The sequence below is a fragment of the Colius striatus genome, chromosome 2, assembly GCF_028858725.1.
Source record: "Colius striatus isolate bColStr4 chromosome 2, bColStr4.1.hap1, whole genome shotgun sequence".
Lineage (NCBI taxonomy): Eukaryota > Metazoa > Chordata > Aves > Coliiformes > Coliidae > Colius > Colius striatus.
In genome coordinates this window covers 22,495,087-22,515,781 of record NC_084760.1, presented here as the reverse complement: position 1 = coordinate 22,515,781, position 20,695 = coordinate 22,495,087, and the positions used below count along the sequence as shown (strand labels likewise).

The window sequence follows — 20,695 nt, the reverse complement described above, 5'->3', positions numbered from 1 at the left end:
CTAGGCACAGTCAGAAGTGTCTACGTGCTATTTTTTTTCCCCACAGCACTTGGGCCCTCTCTGAGATGAGTCTTGAAAGACTCTGTGATTCAGAAAAGAAGTGCAGTCTCCAAAGGAGGAAAGATGTGCTCAAATTTCTGCATATTTTTTAACTTGTGCCTTGACTGACACTTCATTAGGCTTCCTTATTTCCCAAAGTACTTGCAGCTTGTTTGAGATCCCTGGGAATTACAGCAGGTGGCTACCCATGCTGCTCATCCTGCAGAGATTTCCTCCCTTGAATCCCTTCCACCTTTTCCTCTGTGCAACCCCTGGAGGCTGAATCCTTAGAGCCTAGGGCCCTAGATTCATTAAAATGTTAATGGCTTTTCTTGTTCTGTAACTTCTTCCAGACAGGAGGAGTAATGCATAAAGTTTCTGTAGTTAATTTAATGTATGCCGCTATTTGGGATTATGTATGCTACATCTATATGCTGTGTTCTTGCAGACTTTGTGCGTTCCTTTTTAGTATCCCTCTTCTCCAAGAACTGTTATTTTGTTTGCCTTTGACAAATATTAAATCCTCCAGATTCCATTGATACATTTTTGCTATGGTATTACATGCTCCTTAAAATGCCCTGAAGGTCTTAATATAATTGTAGTACCTTTATTTGAAAGGAGTTACTACCCTACACCTGGTTTCTTTTAATAGGTATGGTATGGAAGTCTAGATTTTTTTTTTTTTTTAATGTCCTATACCTTTTCTAGCCTCTGACAGGTTGTCAGCAGCTTGTTTCATTCATCCCTTTTAAAATAAGAAGAAAATAACTGTGAACTTTCACACTGGGGTGGATTTCCCCCCCTTCTGAGCTACAGGAGTGAGATTTGAACCATCATGCTGCCCACTCCTGCTCGGATGAAGACTAACCCTCCTGCTTATGTAGGAGGTGAGCCTCTTGCACTCCTGCATGTGCTGTGTGTTGCTCTGTCTCTCTGATAAAAGCCTGGCAAGCTTCTCTGCTGTTGCATCCATTGGACATGCCTACCAAGGGCTTGGTCATGCAAGCCTGTAGCTTCAGAGCAGTTGCTGTATACCAGCAGATGTGCACTATCTGTCTGTAGTGGCCTTCTATCTGGCAGCAGGTAAGGGGATTGAAATTAGCAATTTGTCCATGGAAGCACTCCACGACTACGTGGTTTGGTCTTCAGTTCAAGCCCCAGGTCTCAAAAATGCAGGTATGTATGCAATGGGAGAATTAAATGGATTTTGATAATCTTTGTGGATGGATTATGCTGGTTCTGTTGCTGACTCTGCTGTCAGTGAATTTGAGATCTGTTACTTCATGACCTGAGGAGTGATGGGTTTGCTGTGGCATCTGCTAAGGAAATCTGTGTGTGGGCAGATCTTGTTAAGGCTTATTTGACTCTGCATGATGCTTGATACCAAAATCTCAACATAGTTCTTTACTTTGATATCCAACAGGAACAATACTGTTGGTTTAATGTGTAGAGTTTCATAGCTATTGTAGAGATGGATTCTGGCCCTATAATATATTAGGTGCTATCCATTTCTGCAGTTTCTGATTAAATTGAGTTTATGACTATATTGGTAGTGCAGTTGTTCTGGACAGAAGTTGTGTGACATCAGGATATTTTCATTGCAAAACCCTCTCTCAAGACAGTTTCCATGTTATGGCAAAAATTCATTTATTTGAAAATAAGTACAGATTTCACAAAAGAGAAATATGCTACTTCAGAATTACCCTAACAGCAGAGAAGATTCCTCAGAAGCACTGCAGTAGTCACAACACTGTAGTATAAAGAGAGAGCTGCTGCTATGCAAGGCTGACAGTCTCAGCAGTGTCCCAGGTTTTGAAGGTCAGTCCTTAGCAGCTGTAGGCCAATATGCTTAAAGCTCTATAAACCTTATTTTTAACTAAGATCTTTGAGATCTTAGTAATCCTCAGGACACCACAATGATTGTCTATGATGTGATAGGTACATTTTATTCAAAAAGTCATTTAAAGCTTCCTTAGAAGACTGGGTTAGTAGGTGTCAGCTGACCTGCTGAGCATTTGTCTATGCCATGGAAGAGCAGTGTGTAATCTTTTCTACAGTTCTCTCTCGTTTGTATCAATGCATGCTCATAATTCTTTCTGGTTTTAGTTCAACTCTCTGCTCTCAGACAATGTCCCAACTTTCCTGCCCACTACCAAAAGCAAGATAACTGTTTTCAAACTAGAAATACAGACAGAAGAAAGATTTGAATGCTCATTTCAATTCAGCCTGGGCTGGTGATCCAGCTATTTTACAGTGAGGACATAAGCTCATCAGACAGAAGCACTCCAAGTTTTCTGGTCCTGTCCTGCAGCTTCCTCTGGGCTCTCTCATCTAACAGCTGGGGCCTTTTGCCCTGTAGGCTCTACTTGGATCTGGCTGTCCACCTCTGCTGCACTTCCAAGCATCTGAGCAGAGGCCTCTGTGAAATATTCTTCTCTGTCTGCCACTAGCTGCTCTGACATAAATATACTGGTATGAGTCTGGTGGTAAATAGCAAAACACGGAATACTGAGTAATAAATGTGAGTCGACACTTTCTTGCTCAGTGGACAAGAAGAAAAGGAAGCCAGCAAGCAGTGCTGTGAGGCAGTATGGTTGGTAGAGCCATCTTTTTTTTTGTTAAATATGCATCTGATGGATGTTACTTATTTGCCTTCTGAACTGCTTTGTGTCTAGGTGAACACCTTAGGACAAACCAGAATTGCTCTCCTACTCCTGTATGGACATGTCTTATGTGGTCCAGTGAAGCATCCTGTGAACACACTTAGTGCAGCCCTGGTTTTAAACACTTAAAAGCCGTGAGGCTTTGGAACTGAGAATTATTGTGGTTTCTAGGGTGGTAGAGCACTATTGCAGGTGATCTTCAGCTTTGGCCTGGGTCAAGCCAGTGACAGTTTTTTGTTTTTGTAGTGTTGAAAGGTTTTATTTTGTTTTGGCGTTTGGTTGGTTTTTGAAGTTCTTTTTGGTGCTAATGAGAGCAAGGCTGCTTCTTGCACATTTGGAGGTGATAAGAGTTTTTCAGTCTTTGAAATGGTTATTTGATTGTAGTTCTGCTGTTTTTTAACACTAATTTCTAGTGGCATATATTTTCTTTGTATTATCTCTCATTCCTACCTTGAGATTAGTTTAAGGACTGTGCTTAAAATACATTAACTTTTTCATGTCTTATGTATAAAGCTTAGGGATCGATGTACAAAGCAGGGTACTGGGGAAGAAAGAAACATACTGCAAATTGCTTTGAGATTCTGGAGAATGGCAGAGTCCCACAGACGTGTAGAAATTCTTACTGGAATTTGTGTCACTAAAATGAGTTTGATCTTGGTAATTTGGGGGAGGAGGTAAGCTTTATATGCAGCAGGAGAAGTAAGGTGATAGAGGAAAGATTGGACCTTGTCACTGGGCAAGCCTCATCAGGGAGGGGAAGGAAGAAGCAGCACATGCTGACTGTGATTAGGAAAGAAAAGATAAGTGAAATCTCATGATGGAACAATCTAATTAGAGAAGTTTAGAAGGTGTTATTTTTAAATGGATTACAGAAAAGTGGATTTTTCCATCATGGTGTATTCTCCCAGATGTAACTGTTTTTCCTAAGGAAAATTTGCTAATGTGCTTGCCTACATATCTAGCAATGGTGGCTTCATCCAAAGTCAAGAGAAGGCTATGGATTTTGAAGGGGTTTTTTGTTTGATTTTGTTTGGGCAGTTTCATGGTTTGGATTTTTTTATGTTATGTGTTTTGTTTGTTTGTTTTCTGAAAGCAGCTGGACAAGTTAGAGATAGAAAACTTTGGCCTGCTGAAGTATCAGACCAACTCAAGCATTAAATATTAGGCGATCCATATGGGAGTAACATAAAATAAATACTTCATTTCTGGATAATCTAGATTAGAGATCATAAAATGGCAATCCACAAACAGGTGGTGTTAGTTCTTGTATCCACAGAGTTGCTTCAGGTTTTGGTTTGTTATTTATTGAGAAGTTAGATGCCATAACTATAAAGTTGCTGAAGAATTAATACAATAAATCTGTCACTTTGCTGTTGAAACACTTTATACACTTTCTTGTTACTCACAACTTCATAGGTAGAATAGTAGTTTTTACATCTTGCTTCTCAGACTAAAAATATTTCATTAGTGCCAGCCTCGAGCTCCAAGATAGAAATCCTTATAAACATGGTTCCTAGCTTTGTTTAACTCTTCATTAGCATGTATCAATAAAAAGACATAAGGCTTAAATTCTTCGCCAAACCTGGGCTTTTCCACTTAGTTTACCTGGAACTATTTTTTCCTTGTGATCTGAACTTTGAACTTCCTTCCCCACCCCTCCCTTTTTTTTCCTTTGTGCTTCCAATTTACAGCTCCTGATCCTCTGCTACAGCTTCTTCCTGCAGCTGAAAAAGACCGTGTGTTGATTTACCACACACTAGCTGTTAAAAAAGCAGCTTGCTTTTATGTCCCTGCACAGTTTTCTTTTAAGTAGCATGCCTAATATCTATCTTTGTGTCCATGAAATGCAGTTTTCCCTGCTCCTCTCCTAACTTGGAAAACGGATGTGTCCAGAGGCAGTGAGGAGGAGGAATGAGATGTTTACCTGTCTTCAGTTTCTTGTTAATTATACTGTAAGGGGTTGAATTGAGAAAACCCAAATCAGTACAGACTTTGCAAGAACCATGTGACTTCTGTCACATTGTGCCTAAGAAACTGTAGCACTTTACCTAAAGAGATTGATTACTTCAGCCTTCAGGGCTAGGAAGCAAAGTGTTCTGGTTTTTAGAATAAAAGAAGCCAGTCTGATCATTGTATGTGTCATGATCTTAATGTGGAAGTGGAAGGAGAGGATGAGTAACCTTCCTCCATCCTTTCCCCCTCGAGAGACAGAACCTCCAGGAGCTGTACTTGGCTGCCTTTGGGAGGATAGAGAGATGTGTGGTGGTGTTTATGAGACAGCAGCCTGCTCGTCTGAGCTTTCCAGCTGAAGGGCACTTAGCAAAGATACACAAATATTTGCAGCACAAATTCCTTCTTGCAAGGTATTTGACTAACTGTGTAGTTTCCTTCCTTCCATGTTTGGAAGGTGAAGGAGATGGAGAGCAGAGCTGGAGTGCTTTCCCAAGGGCAGGCATCTCAAGAACCCCTCTGAAATGGTGAGTTGCACAGAGAAACCTCTGTGGAAGTGAGCATTTAGGATCCTAAATCCAACACTACAATGCTTAGTGCTTCAATGGGTCTTTTTGTGTGTTTGTGTGATGTATTATATGAGATATTGTGTATTTTATGTGTGAGAAGATGCAGGGAGTAAAACCTTCTGTGTATTGAATTGGATGGATGAAATCTGATTCACTGTTGATTACCTCTCTCCTGAGGGATAATACTGCACAGATTCACAGGCTTTTGAGTCTGGAATGGGCTCCCTGGGTATATATCTGGTGTAAACTAATCAACTGCTTAATACATTTATGAATTGCTAATCATTAAGCAGTTAAGGTGTTTGGCTTGTGTTTTATCTATCTGATGATAGGTCTTCCACTGTGATTATCAAGATCAGGACTATTCAGTTGACTTCCGTTGGGGTATAGATGGTCTGCCAGCTCCAGGCCCCTGAAGCACAGTGCTCTGTGTTGCCTTCATGGCTGGAAAATAGACTTTTTACTTTGAGCTAGAGTCTACTGTTGGAGTAGCTCTTGTTTGGTAGCCCTATCACAGCCTAGGACCTTCCCAGCCATATCCCAGCTTGATATTCATTAGGTATTGGAAATTATGTTCACTGTTACAGAATGCGTGAAGGATGCTGGCCATGTTGTCTTTGGATAGACAAAAAAAAATATTGTTAGTTCTCAAAATACAATATAAAATGCTGTAAAAATATGCCATACAAAAGATTGATCCATTTAAAAAGAAGTTTGTCTTCTCTGCCTGCTCTGCCAGCCAGTGGGAAAACTAGGATTGAGAGGTGTAGCTGTAAAAATCTTTGGGAGGGATGGGGGAAGAAGAAGAAAATATTAGCACCAAATAAAAGTATTTTTAGAAGTAGTTTTCTCATTCAGACAGTTCAGAATTCCCTAGTGTCAAACTTACCTCTTAAGTCACTAGTACAGGGATTGCTAGATAATTAGCAAATTCTTGTACAAACTAGATAATAAATATCTGAAAAAGTATTATGAATTGGGCAGAGGGAGGGGGGAATGCCCTCTTATATTCATGACTGCCAAGCTTGACTTTTATCCAGTTCTACTGGCATGACTTCTTTTTGCTGCTAGTGTATTTGTATTGTCCCACGTCACAAGGCTTATGCTTGGTTTATGGTTTTATTATTAGCAATGCTGCACAATCTCTATGCCAGAACATCTGGGGCATCATGTAAGTGTAAAGCATTCGTCAATGTGTAGCATTAGAAGCATCCTAGATATTTAAGTAGGATTTGAGCTGGTTATCCTGCAGTGGCAAGAAAAGTATTTGACTTTAATGATATTGGAAGATATATATGTGTTAATGTCTGTAATGAAATCAAGTAGTTAACGATGATGCTGAAAGCTGCTTAATCCATCAAGAGACAGGAGTACTTCTTTATATATTTTAGTGTCTTCTATTGCATTTCAGTTGATTATGTCAGTGCTTCTATTACAGACCATCCTCTACTGTAATTATCACTCCAGGTTTTTTTGCCATATACTAAAATGGTCCTTCCCTTTCATCTCTGAGTTCATTTCTTCAGCACAATATTACAGTAGTCTTCACATATAGTCATAAAATGTCTGCTTATGATTTTGTAATGTTTTACCTGCAAAATCTTTTTAAAATGCCTTGCAATTAAAACCCTTGTTGAACTGAATAAATGATCCTGAGTTCAGGCTGTTGCACTGAATTTTTTTGTCTGTCATTTGTCCAGTTAGATGGAGGAGAAAAATAATGGTGTATCAGTGAGGGAAGGAAAATGCATTTTACATGCAAAATACCTTGTTCCTGTTACCATTTCTCATTGAAATTTTTTTGCTCATGTAGTGACTCCATAGTCTGGAATATCTTGACTTTGAAAGCATGTTTAATTTTCAAAACAAACTTAGTAATTTGCAAATGCATCAAAGCTACAAGCAGTGCTTGTACTGCTGTGTTTCAAGTACTATCTTATATTGGAGTAATTTTTACTTAGCTCAGATACCTATTAGATTTTACAGATGATGCCCAAGACTTGTTGACAGAAAAAGCTTATCAGAATATTTTTGTTGAGGAGTATTTTCTGATTTTCACAATCCATCATCAGAAGTAGAAGAAAAATTATTTTTAGTATGGCAGTTGAGGAAATCAGTAGCATGATTAGTCTTATAAACTTTGCCATTGAGGACTTAAGTTTATCTTCTGCTTTATATGTTTCAGTTTTATGTATATATTTTTTTCCCCCCAAACAAACTAGGATCATTACTTCTATTTGAGCTTTGATTTTTGTGGGATTCTTTTGTTTGTTTTTTGTTTGTTTGTTTTTAATCTGGGAGAATGATTCACACACACAAGTGTGTATCTGTACATGAAAGAATTGTATGACTATGTATATACTTGTATAAAAGTTGTGGACGCTTGTCTTGGTTGCAAAGAACTGAACTGAGTCCTCAAATGCTTCGAAATAGCGATATCCCTTTTCTGGACTTTTCTAGTCAGATATCCAGGGAAGGATGTTATGAAGACTAAATAGTGGATGACATATTCCTTACTTGCTCCTAGTTAGCCAATTTCAGTTTCAGTATTTGTCATTGCTTTAATGCAAGGTAGAGGTAACAATGTCTGAGTGCATGTAGGATGTCTGTCAATAATCCTGCAGTATAAATTCAATCTTCTGCAGATGGCAATCATGGAATGGGTAAAACTATCAGCTTTGCTGTCTGTAAATGCAATTTTTATATTTATATATTTATTTATTTTATGTGTATTTCTTTGTAATGGAAGGGAAGGTTTCTCTTTGTGCGTACTGTTTGCATGTAGAAGCGAATGCTTCTACATGAATGTTTAGAAAAAAGAAATATTAGTTTATTTGCCATCTATTTTGCAAGACAGAGCAATGTCCCTTCAGTAACACCAGTTCTTTTACTTCCTAGAGTGTTAGTGACAGGCAAATGCTTTTAAGTACTTCAAGTGTTACAAGAATTTATATTTTTAAGGTCATAGTTTAATCAAGCAATCTTAATGAAACTTCTGTTTTTCATTTTAGTTACTTACATGCACTTTTCAGACCTGTTTGTCCCCACCATTTCAAAAGGAATAAAGTGAGAAGTTTTGAGTCCTCTAGTGAGTTCAGCAGAGCCACTTGTAAATGTGACACTTAGAAATATATGCTGGTTGTTGAAGTGTCTCTGATTTCGATTTGGAAGCTTTGTAGCTCCTGTGGTTGTTTGACAGCTACTTAAGAGGTTCTTTGGATGATCTAATGGTTGGCTGTACCACTGGTGTGTGTTATGCTGGACTCAAGCTTTAGATGAAACCCATGAAGAGGTTTGAAGAGCCTGACTGTGAGGCTTGGTTGCTCTCTGGCCTGATGCCCCCTGTGCAGGGTCCCCAGTAGTTCCCCCATGCCTTTTTGGCCTTTGCATTGGGCTCCTGTCTCACCGGTGATCTGGTCCTTCTGTGAGGTAAGCTGCCACAGAGAGACTTGCTCACTTAATCCCAATTTGGGAACTCAGTGTGACCTGTCTCTTCTAATATCAAAGGCCTCAACTAATAGTTTGACTCTGGATTTATCTCATTGCTCTTGGGTTTCTAGGAAAGATCACAGACTCACAGAATGGCTGAGATTGAAATCGACCTTTGGAAGTCATCTGGTCTAACCCCTGCTTAAGCAGGAACTTTCAGAGCTGATTGCTCAGGATTATGTCCAGCTGGCTTTTGTGTATCTCCAAAGGTGGAGACTCCACAGCCCCTCTGGGCAAGCTATGCCAGTGCTCAGTGACCTGTACAGTGATTCCTGATGTTCAGAGGCAACCTTTTGTGTTTCAGTTTTCATTTGTGCCTGTTGCTTCTGGTCTTGCACTGGAGACCACTGGTGAGAGCCTATCTCTATCCTCTTTGCACTCTCCCTCTGGATATTGATGCATGTTGATGAAGTTCCCCCTGAATCCTCTCCAGGTCAAGCACTGCCGGCTGTCTGAGCCTTTCATTGACTATTTCCCATCAAATACCAAAGCTATTATGAAGGAGTGGGTAGGTATAAAACCTCTGTGATAGGACTTAATCTCTGAAGTCATCAATTCCATGTTATGTGACAACTGCTGCTATTGATAGGCCTTAGGGTTTGCGCAGATTTAAAAGTCATTTATTCTCTTTCACCAGGGAGGGAAGTGTTTGTGCTGTGCACACCGCTCCATGCAAACCTCACCCTAAGTGGCTTTATTTGGTGCTGCAGAAGTGCAGCTTGGTGGTTTGATATGTTGCATTGTGGGTGTTCACCTCTCTTATTCATTATTTTGATATTTAGTCACAGTGAATATGTCTTCTGAATATGCAGTGTATTTCTGAGGTTAATGATTAGAGCACTCCAGAGCTACCTATGATCAGTAGTTCTGTTGGTGAAACACATGGCACCAGTGAGGCTTGATTTTTGTGACTGAGTGGCCTTTTGGAGAGAGCAGGGGGTTCCTGGAGCAGGGAAAGAGGAGGAGCAGTGAAGAGACCTGCCAGGAGCCAGCAGCTCTTGGCATGGGGATGGTGCTGTCAGGCTGGATGGCTAGGCCAATGCCATGAGTTTCAATAAGAACAAGTGCTGGGTCCTGCACTTGGGCCACAACAACCCCCAGCAGTGCTACAGGCTTGGGGAAGAGTGGCTGGAAAGCTGCCAAACAGAGAGGGACCTGGGAGTGTTGATTGACAGCATCTGAACAGGAGCCAGCCTTGTGCCCAGGTGGCCAAGAAGGCCAATGGCATCCTGGCCTGGATCAGGAACAGTATTGTCAATAGGAGCAGGGAGGTGATCATTCCCCTATACTCAGCTTTGGTGAGGCTGCATCTTGAATACTTTGTCCAGTTTTGGGCCCCTCTCTACAAGAAGGACATTTAGGTGCTGGAGAGGATCCAGAGGCAGGCTACCAAGCTAGTAAAGGATTTGGAGCATGTCTTATATGAGGAGTGGCTGAGGGATCTGGGGCTGTTTAGCCTGGAGAAAAGAAGGCTCAGGGGAGACCTTATCATTCTCTACAACTATCTGAAAGAATGTTGTAGTGAGGTGTGGGTGGGTCTTTTCTCCCTAATGACAAGCAATAGAAGAAGAGGAAATGGCCTCAAGTTGCGCCAGGGGAGGTTCAGGCTGGCTATGAGGAGGAATTTCTTTCCTGAAAGGATTGACAGGCATTGGAACGGGCTGCCCAGGGAGGTGCTGGAGTCACTGTCCCTGGAAGTGGATGTTGCACTTAGGGAAATGGTCTAGTGGTTGATAGGGCTGGGACAAAGGCTGGACTCGATGATCTTAAAGGTCTCTTCCAGCCAAAACGGTTCTGTGATGTGGAGCCAAAGTGACTGTGGGAGATTTAAATGGCCCTCAGACGGTGTGGCAATCAGGAGCGTGGCGTGGCAGTTTGTGCGGGCAGGGTGAGCAGGGCGGATGGTCAGGGAGCAAACTGCTACCTGCACAAAGGGCCACAGCCCAGGGGAGTTCTTCAGTCTCAAGCTGACAAGATGGTGAGCGTTCACCTGCAAGCTAAAGCCAGGGCTCAGAAGGAAAATGCCCTGCAGAAGATGGATGCATCCACCCAGATGCAGATGGGTAGCACGGATACTTCAGTGCAGGCAGGCTGCAGGGGGTATTTAGATACACCTGGTAAGGTAAATATGTGTGATACCTCATCATCTCTAAGGCTTTGAAGGTTGCAGCCATGGCTATGGGGCTTCAACTTGAAGAGCTTCTTCCTTGCTACTTTTAAGCAATCCATGAAATGTCCAAGAGCTGCAGCATCAGGTAAAAGAGCTGCAAGAAACTGCTAGTAGGCTCTGAAGTATCAGAGGAGCAGAGCCAGAGATTGATAGATGGTTCCAACAACAGATACCTGCCTCCACTTAAAATGAAAGTGCTGGGAGCCAAGATCAGAGATGTGACTGAGAGTTAGGAGGGATGCGGGCTACTGTCCCCTACTTCTCTTCCATGTAGGTATGAACAGTGTAATGAATCATGACAATTCCAAAGTCAAGGAGGATTATAAAACCTTGGGAAAGCAAGTGAAAGGTAGGGGGGCTTGAGTTATCTTCTTGTCCATTCTGCCTGACAGAGGAAAGGAGGCAGTCAATAATAGAAAAACCATGTAAGTTAGCTCCCGACTTAGAGGTTGATGCCAACGAGAAGGTTTTTGTTTTTATGACAATGGGACCTTCTTCACTGACTGCAGTTTGACAGGGCAGGATGATGAGTTGCCTGAGGACTGGAGCAAGGCCAATGTCACTTTGTTTTTCACAAACGACAAGAAGGACAACCCAGGAAACTACAGGCTGGTCAGCCTTACCTCCATCCCTGGAAGGGTGATAGAACAACTCATCCTGAATGTTGTCACTAAACATATGAAGGAAAAGATGGTTATCAGAGTGATTCAACATGGCTTCACCAAGGGGAAATCCTGCTTGATCAACCTGATAGCCTTCTGTGAGAGTGTAACTGGCTGACTAAATGAGGGGAGAGCAGTGGATGTCATCTGCCTTGACTTCAGCAAGGCCTTTGACACTGTCTCCCACAACAATCAATGTTGAAAATCTCAGGCAATGTGGCTTGGGTGAGTGGATGCTGAGGTGGATGGAGAGCTGACTGGATGATAGAACCCAAAGGTTGGTGATCAACTGAGCTAAGTCAAGTTGGAGGCCTGTTACCAGTGGAGATCCACAGGAATTGGTTCTGGGGCCAGTCTTGTTCAACATCTTCATCAATGACTTGGATAAGGGGTCAGAGTGTTCCCTCAGCAAGTTCTCTGATGACACCAAACTGGGAGGCCTGGCTGATTCCCCAGAAGGCTGTGCTGCCATTCAGCTGGATCTTGACCAGCTTGAGAGTTGGGCAGAGTCCTGCAACTGGGAAGGAACAACCCCATGCACCAGTACAGACTGGGGATTGACCTGCTCGAGAGCAGCTCTGCAGAGAGAGACCCGAGAGTCCTGGCTGACAATAAACTAACCATGAACCATCAATGTGCCCTTGTGGCCAAGAAGGCCAGTGACATCCTGGGATGCATCAAGAAGAGTGTAGCCAGCAGCTTAAGGGAGGTTCTTTTCCTCCTCTCCTCTGCCTTGGTGAGGCCTCATCTGGAGTCCTGTGTCCAGTTCTGGGCTCTCCAGCTCAAGAGGGATGGAGAACCCCACCATACTGTGATTAGGAACTCTTCCTTCATCTGACCTGGCTGTTTTCTAGCTATGTAGGGTGAGTGTACTGGGAGTACTGGAGTTTGTGGGGCAAGAGTGTTTTACTTCCATTCCAAGAGATCACACCTCTTGGTGATGAGATGGAGTGGTACCCATTTGTGGGTGCCCATTTCCTTCTTTCCCTCCAGCTCTTCCCACTCATGGGTGTCGTGGTTTGGCCCAGCTAGCACAACAGCACCACGACAGTTTCTCGCTCGATGCCCCCATTCACCCCCACCCTCGTTAAGATGGCGGAGGACCCAGTGAAATGGGAGTAAAAAGATAAGCAAGATTGTTGTGGATTGAGACAAGGGCAGGGAGAGCTCACTGCCAATTATGGTTCTGGGCAAAACAGACTCTAGTACTCGACTTAGAGAGGAAAGTAGGAAAAGTTTATTCTACAAGAAACAGAACAGAATAAAAGCAAAAAGGGAGTAGGATGATGAGAAAATTACAACCAGCACTTTAAGATCTCCCTCCCCCATCCCTCCTTTCTTCCCGGGCCCAGCTCACTGCTCCTGATATCTCTACCTCCTCCCCCCTCCAATGGCTCAGGGGGGCAGGGAGTGGGGGATGTGGTCAGTCTCTCACAGATAGGCTTTGCCGCTTCTCTCTTCTCAGATGAGGATGACACCTGGCATTCTTCCCCTGCTCCAACACGGGGTTCCTCCCCCGGAACACAGTCCTTAACAAACTTCTCTGGTGTGGGTTGTTCCCAGCAGCTGCGGCTTCTGCCGATACAGGTTCCCTCACACGGGACACAGTCCTTGGTGAATATCTCTGGTATGGATTCTTCACCGCGGTTGCAGTTTCTGCACTTGCAAGGTCCCTTCCTCGGGACAGGGCCTGCTCCGGCCATAGTGATAAAGAGCCCCTCCTTCGGGACAAGGCCTCCTCCGGCCAAAATCACTGCCCCTGGCTCGGGGTCTTTAAAGAAATGAAAATAAATCTCAGCTTCACCAGTTCTCTCCACAGAATGCAGGGGAGTCTCTGCTACAGTACACCTCCTCCCTTTCATCCCTGACCTTGGAGTCCGCATGGTTGTTCCTCTCACCGTTCCTACTCCTTGCACCACCACCAGCCAGAAGAAGAGAAGAAGGGGCAGAAGAAAGAAAGAAGATGGAGGAAAACACCTCCCCTTCCGGCTTCTTCTTAAAAAGTGATCGTGGAGGCGTCTAATTGGCTCAGCCCCAGAAGTGAGCCTTTTCTGAGCTGGGGAGAGTTGTGAGCAACTTCTTGCAGGAGCCATCTTTGCAGCCCCTTCCCCCATACCAGAAAAGGCTGTCATGTCAAACCATGACAATGGGAAACAGAAGGCGGCTTCCAGGAAATGCTTTTCTACTGCCCTTTCATTAATTGTTCACAACTGGTCATCTGTGGGTTTGGAAGATGTTGTTGCTGGCTCTGGGTTCAGTTCTGATCTAGGAATCATTCAAAATTGGATGCATTTGCTGAGATTACCTGGCAGAAGATACACCTGATGAGCAGGTACTCTTCTGTCTGCTACCCTCGTCCCTCCGTTGCTGCTTTCTTTTGAGAAATAGCTGAATGAAATACATAAGTAGTGAATTCTGAGTTACTCAACTGGGTAAGAAGAGACCTAATTTAAAAATACTTTTCAACATATTTAGACCACTGATGGCTGCTGAGGTCAGTGGTGCTGCTTGGCATGAGTAAAATCGATGAAGATATTTCCCTAAAGTATTCTTTGGGATGGCAACAGCAAGGAGGGGAGATGGAATAGAGGTAGTGCTCTGTAGAAAAAATGGAAATAGAGATAAACTTGGAAATGGTAGTCTGATTTTATTTTTAAAGATTTGTCTCTTTCCTTTTCTTTTCTCTTTTCTTTTCTTTTCTTTTCTTTTCTTTTCTTTTCTTTTCTTTTCTTTTCTTTTCTTTTCTTTTCTTTTCTTTTCTTTTCTTTTCTTTTCTTTTCTTTTCTTTTCTTTTCTTTTCTTTTCTTTTCTTTTCTTTTCTTTTCTTTTCTTTTCTTTTCTTTTCTTTTCTTTTCTTTTCTTTTCTTTTCTTTTCTTTTCTTCAAAATGATTCATAAAAATCTAAGTTGTTAAGCAAGGAAACCAAACATGTTTGTTTAATTTTTGCTGGACCTTAATGACAATGAACAAGGACTTAAACAGAAGACCCACAGCCTAAGCCTATTTGGGGAGATACAAGTTGATTTAAGAGGCCCAGAAGACAATTTTATTTTTAAAATAGGCAGCTTAACTTCAGTAGGTAAACATGTTGTGTTGAAGGTACTTGAAAAAATACCTATTTTCATATACAAATATCTCTGATTACTTTCTGGCAATCTGAAATAGTTTACTAGCACTTATTTGGGAGCCGTCAGTTTGAACAGTATTTCCAAATTACCTGGCTTTAGTGTGAGGGAGGGTGGTTATGCTTTCATGTGTATGTGTTACAGGTGAAGAGACTTGCACGTTCTCATCTTCCTTCTCTTGTTTTCCCTCCCCAGCTGCTTTCTGCCAGCACAGATTGTGGGTGTATGTTGATCAAATCACAAGAGGTTCAGATTGTAATTGGTTCTTTAGGACAGTCCCAGCACAGACAGTCTGTTTGTTTTTTTTGATGGGAAGAGTCTGATAAAGATTAGTCCAAGGACAAGTGAGTAGTTTAGGATTAGGAAGAAGAGCATGGAACAAGAGGAGAAAATGAGATGTGAAAGAGCTCAAAACGTCTTCTGTGATAGCTATGTACTTGGATATGAAACAGTCTTGCATGTTGAAATGTCTTGAAACATACCAGTATAACTCCTTGCAGTAGCACATTACAGAATATGAGGCAATAATATCAGTGTAGATGCAGTACAGTTGTTGATCTTTTTTTTCCTTCTTTTTTTTTCTTCTGCAGATATTCCTGAAATACCAGAAAGCATCTCATTCTGCAGAGCACTGCAGGTAGCAGATTTCAGTGGGAATCCACTGACTAGGTAACTTCCACCTTCTTCTTAGTACTTGCTATACTAGAAATACAATCTTGCTGTAACAATTACAATTTTAAATAAGCCCTTAATATTGTGATCTAGGATCTCTATGAAATCTTGCCAACAGTGTCTGTCTCTGTCAGAGACCGCAGCAAAAGTTCACATTTAAAAAGTGATGTGCATCTTTCCTGGGAGAGGGTAAAATTGGTTAGCCAACCAGGAAAAATGTAAATGTGATTGTTTCTTAAGTAATTGTCATTCCTTTTCTTAAATGCATAGGAAAATCATGCTCATACTTAGGAGAGATAAGGTAACAGTTAGCACAAATGCATTGGCACAAATCCAGGTCCCCGATGATTTGGCATAGACTTTAGATCAGCTGCTGCAGATAATGGCTTTACTAATGATTAAAGCTTGGACTAGTGTTTCATCACTCTCCCATCAATTGGGACATAGTGACATGCAGTAACATGTGGCAGAAATGCACTGCATGTGTCAGTGGCTGCTACAGCTCCTGTCGGCCTGCATTCTGATGAGCTGGGGTTTGGGGTTATGCACACTTTTAGTATAGAAGTTGAGTTTTGTTTACATTTCTCTATTCCATTTGCTAAAGAATTAGAAATTTATCTAATGAAATGAGGCCAGAGGTAGCAAGGAAGAGGTGATCTGCTAGTTAAAGCTTTGGAATACTGTTTGGAGAACTGTTTCCTAAACCAGCCCATGCCACAGGGCTCCTTTGTGATGCTGAGCAAGTCCCGTAAGCCAGAATCTTCACAGTGAGCAGTCACCAACCTGCTTTGCTTTGCACTGAGATGGACTAGGAATACTTGCAGGATTAGCTGGCTGGCCCGTGTGCAGCAGTGCTAGCAAACAGGAGAGCATCTGTAATACCTTTAAGCCGCTGCAGTGGTGGTTTTGCAAGATGGCTTCTCCCATGTGTGCAGCTGAGGTTCTTCACAAGTATGCCTTGAATGTAGCCCACAGTACATCCTAAATTCTCTAGAAAGTCATGTTTCTGACTGTTAAAGGGACACTTGTGATCTTAATCCCTGTGCCTCTGGTGACCATTATTATAGGGAGGATAATAATACCACAAAAATCTGGTAAAGCAAACTGAGGCTGAACTGCTGTTGAGATATGCAAGTGGTGAGGGTCACCAAACAGCTTTTTCCCAGGCATCAGTGTACAGTAGATAAAGCTCAGAGCTGCATCTTGTGATATTGAAATCAAAATTGTCTGACATAGCATGCTAGCTATCCTTCTCCATTTTCTGTGCTGAATAAGGCCTGGGGCTCATGTAATGTGTTTCTGTAAACAGTAGTTGTAACACACAGCTACAGCTGAGTGGAATTAACAAAACAGTTGAAAGACTTGTTACTGGGGTCAAAATAGATCTCATAACTCGTTGTTGACAGTTTAAGGGAATTTTAAACATTCTTCATAAAGTGGCTCCAAAATGTACGTGTGTCCTGGAAAACATTACTTCCAGCAGTTTACTGAGTTTGAAAACACAGGCACCAGGAGCTGTTTATACACATGGTTGGCAGATATTTTCTGAGATGAGTTCCAGAATTTGATATATACCTTTAACAGCATATAGGTTTTGGGACTTATTTTTCACAGGTGTAGTGGAGAAGTCCAGTAGTTGTTTTCTTCTCTGTGTGATATCCTGGAACTATTTTTTAGCCATTGATTCTTACCCTTATTTCCTCTAAGCTTAAAAGCCAGTCGGAGATCTTCCCAGTCAATGTCCTACCACTAATACAGTATGTTGCCTCATTGTCAAACTTAACCATTGATGAACCTGCAGCATTAGAAGTGGCTGGAAGACCATGTTTCTGTCTCTTTTTCAGATGATTTTAGGTTTAAATTAATGAAAAGCAGGCATATTTATTGTAGATTAAATTGGAAGTCCACTGTATCCTATAGAATAGAATAGTTCTAGTTGGAAGGGACCTACAGCAGTCAACTAGTCCAATTACCTGTCCACTTCAGGACTGGCCAAAAGATAATCATAGAATCATCAGGCCATTTAACTCCAGTCTTAAACCTGTTTGACCCTGAATGGTAATGAATCATTTCAGTGGAGGTCACATTTTTGAACATGTTCTGTTAATAAGGTCCAGAAGATTAGAAACACTGCAGTATGGAGTTGAGCATGATGAGAAGTTCTCCCTGCCCCCCATTCGTTTTCCTGTTCTCCATCATGCATAATTGGAATTGCCTGTGTGTCCTTTTGGTTGCCTGCAGGTCATACCATGTGCTATGAGATGGGTGATGGGAAGAGCAGGAACCAAATAAAATGTTACAGCTTGAGCTTAGGTTGCATGCTCTGGGGGTCGAGCAGAAGTTGAATACCTGGGCCAAGGACTTCTCCTCTGCTTCATTGCCTGTTTTACCCTGCCCTGTCTGCTGTGCAACTACAGACTGATCTGCTTGGTGCAACCTGGCTGCCAAGGAGCAGGGAGCGGTACAGGAATCTGTGTGAGAGGAGAGGAAGCTTAGCATTGCAGAAAGTTAGCTGGGTGATGGACCTAAAGGCTTTGGGAGCTTTGTAAGTGTTTTGGGTATGGCTGCATTTTATAGTGTGAGAAGGGAGCAATTACGTGCTGCTGTTTTGTGAACCAGCACATTGCAATACTGTAACAGCAGCATGTTGTCTTCATAGTGAACAGAGTGTTTCTTCAAAAAGCAGCAGTTGGGAGAGCAGCCTCGTAGCTAATACAAAATGGCCATGCTTTAAGAATGTATGTACTGAAGCCTGAATAAAAATAATTCATTTAATTATTTTACCAATTACTTGATACAGGAAAATAATATTTTAACAAGTGGGTTTTTTAAATGTCTTTGTTTTAAAAAAAAATGTTAAAATATTCTTAAGCCCTGTAGATTTTTAAAGTTGCAATTTGGGGCAGGAAAGAGAGGCTGAGGGACAGGGATATTGCATGTTCTTTGACACAGAACAAACTTTAAATTTTGGATTTTCTAACTGTGATCCTTCAAATTTTCTGAGAGTCATGCTGGAGTCTGGGCATACCTCCCTCTGTGTGTATTTGCTGAGTAGACTCTTTTTTTCCACTGCGTGTTCCAGTATGTATTACATGAATGTGAATACTTCCACCAGAAGTCCTTGATTTGAATTGCTGTCTCCATAGGTTGCCCGAAAGCTTTCCTGAATTACAGAATCTAACGTGTCTTTCAGTAAATGACATCTCTCTGCAAGCACTACCTGAAAACATTGGGAAGTAAGTTTTTTATGCTTTATACTATCTTATTTTCTCTTTATTGTTATGCCTGTTGTATAAATGACTTGCTTAACTGTTTGTACTATACCTATAAAGTTGTTTACAGATCTGTGCTCATTTTTTATGTCCATTCCAGGCTGAGGGATCTGTTTAAGAAAAATACCTGTGCATTTTTACTTGACATTAGCAGGCTGATGCAGCATCTGAAATGTGTGTGTGTATATTTCAACTTTTTTTTCCAGGATTCAGAGTAACTTGAGATTTTAGGTGGAAAATTAAATAGCTATTTTGTGATGCAGATCTGACCTTTTGCTTTCCTTCATTGTAAATCATTGATCTGTTATTGTGAACATGTCAAATGGCTTGCAGCATAGCTCAAAACCAGACAGTTTTTGGCATAAAAACAAATGGTTAAAAACTATCTGTGATCAGGATGGAAATTAGAAGGTTCCTAACCATAGGAGGAGTCTGGTTCTGGAAAAAAAAAAAAACAAACCTCCATTGGGAGCTGTGGAGATAAAAACTCATAGAACAACTTTTAAAATGAAATTTGATAAGCTTTTAAGATGTGTTTAAGTCTGGAAAGTAGAGCCAGGGTTGCAAGGACAGACATCCAAAGCAGAGATGAAATGAATATTGGGAAATGAATATTGTTTAACCATCTCATTTTGACTGAAATGAACATCCATACTTGCAGAAGGGAAATCTCTATCTGTTAGTGGAGAGAATGGTATCCTTTCCAATTTAAAGGAGAAGAGGTGATTTCTTTCATGTTTCCTTACTGGCACGTGTGAGAATCGCCGTGCTGGTTGAGATCAAAGGCTCATCTAGCCCAGTTGTAGTAAGTAGATGCCTAGTGAGGATTAAGAAGAAAAATGTGTGCTTGATTACTCCCCTTTCCATTTTCTGTTTCTGGTTCAGAGGATTTCCTGAGCTTTATATTTGGGATTGCCTAACTGTTAGCCTGTAATTAATCTCTATTCCATGTGCTTGTCCAGTTTCTCCTGGAGTTTATGTAGACATCTTCAGTATTCTTCCCTGGCAAATAGCTGCACATGTCTATTACCCATTGCAATGATTTGGTTGTTGTTTTGAGGGGTTTTTTTTGAGCTTGGCTTTACCTACCTTGCCTGTGATCCTTAGTACTGGAAGAGGCAGTGAGCAGCTAATACCTGTGCACCTGATCTGCTGACTGTGCCTTTGTAGTTTTCTACTGTATCCCCAGGTGCTTTGTTCCAAGCTTAGGAGTCTCACTTGCTATTTGAACTTCAGAAATAGTCTTCATAGAATTGAACATATCTGTGCTTCAACTCAGAAGAGTTAAGGTTTGTTACTTTCGCTGGGAAACATAATTTTAGAGAATTTGAAATTTCTTGCAACACCTGATTATTCTGTCTCCCTCCTCTTTCCTCCCAGCTTTGTTTTAATCTGCACCTGCCTTTATGGTTGCCATATTGTTGGTTGCCATATCGTTCTGAGTTGCTTTGTACTGAGCCACTTCCATCTGTAGAAAGCTATAGTAACTCAGATGTTCTCATGCGTGTCAGCAGAGGCCTGTTACTCTTGGACATCCTTTGATAAAGTGAAATGTTTCTAACATTGATTGTCTGAGGAGTCAGCATAGTCTCTTAGCAGTAAAATCCAACTTCTGCTAAACAGTGGAGTCCTCCTGAAGGAATTTTGTTATTAAGAGCTCCTGCAATGTAGTCGAGTTCAGACTGGCATTACTTTAGCCACTTCCCATGGGTATGAAAGCTGTCAGCTGGCACCACTCCAGCTGCAGCAGAAGTGGAAAATGCCTTTTGAAACCTTCCACAAGCACTAACAGGTACAGCTAATGTGCGTCCAGTGACTATAACAAAGTCTCACCTAGAAATTGCATGGGCCAAGGCTTTTGTGATCTTCTTCCTTTCGCTGTAAAAGTTCACAAGATTTTTCACGCATCTTTTTGCAGCACTTGGCAGCTGAGAACAGGCTTGTTCAGCCTTTGTGGTTATTGAAAAGCAAGGCCAAAAATTTGGGATCCTGCCTGGTTCTAAAAGTTAACACAAAAAACATGACAAGCTGAAATGCTTCCCAAAGCATGAGGTAGACTGCTGTTTTGCAGACAGTAGCTAGAG

The 20,695-nt window shown here is 41.7% G+C and overlaps 1 protein-coding gene across 2 annotated transcripts in view; it reads left to right on the top strand.

Annotated features, from left to right (window-relative positions):
• The window catches only part of LRRC1 (leucine rich repeat containing 1), a 79,234-nt gene that overhangs the window by 20,983 nt on the left and 37,556 nt on the right, over positions 1–20,695 (top strand). For both annotated transcript variants that reach the window (XM_061990752.1, XM_061990751.1), the window contains exons 3-4: positions 15,258–15,336; positions 18,486–18,575. In XM_061990752.1, the coding sequence (XP_061846736.1) occupies positions 15,258–15,336; positions 18,486–18,575 (169 nt within the window). The remainder of the gene's footprint in view (positions 1–15,257; positions 15,337–18,485; positions 18,576–20,695) is intronic.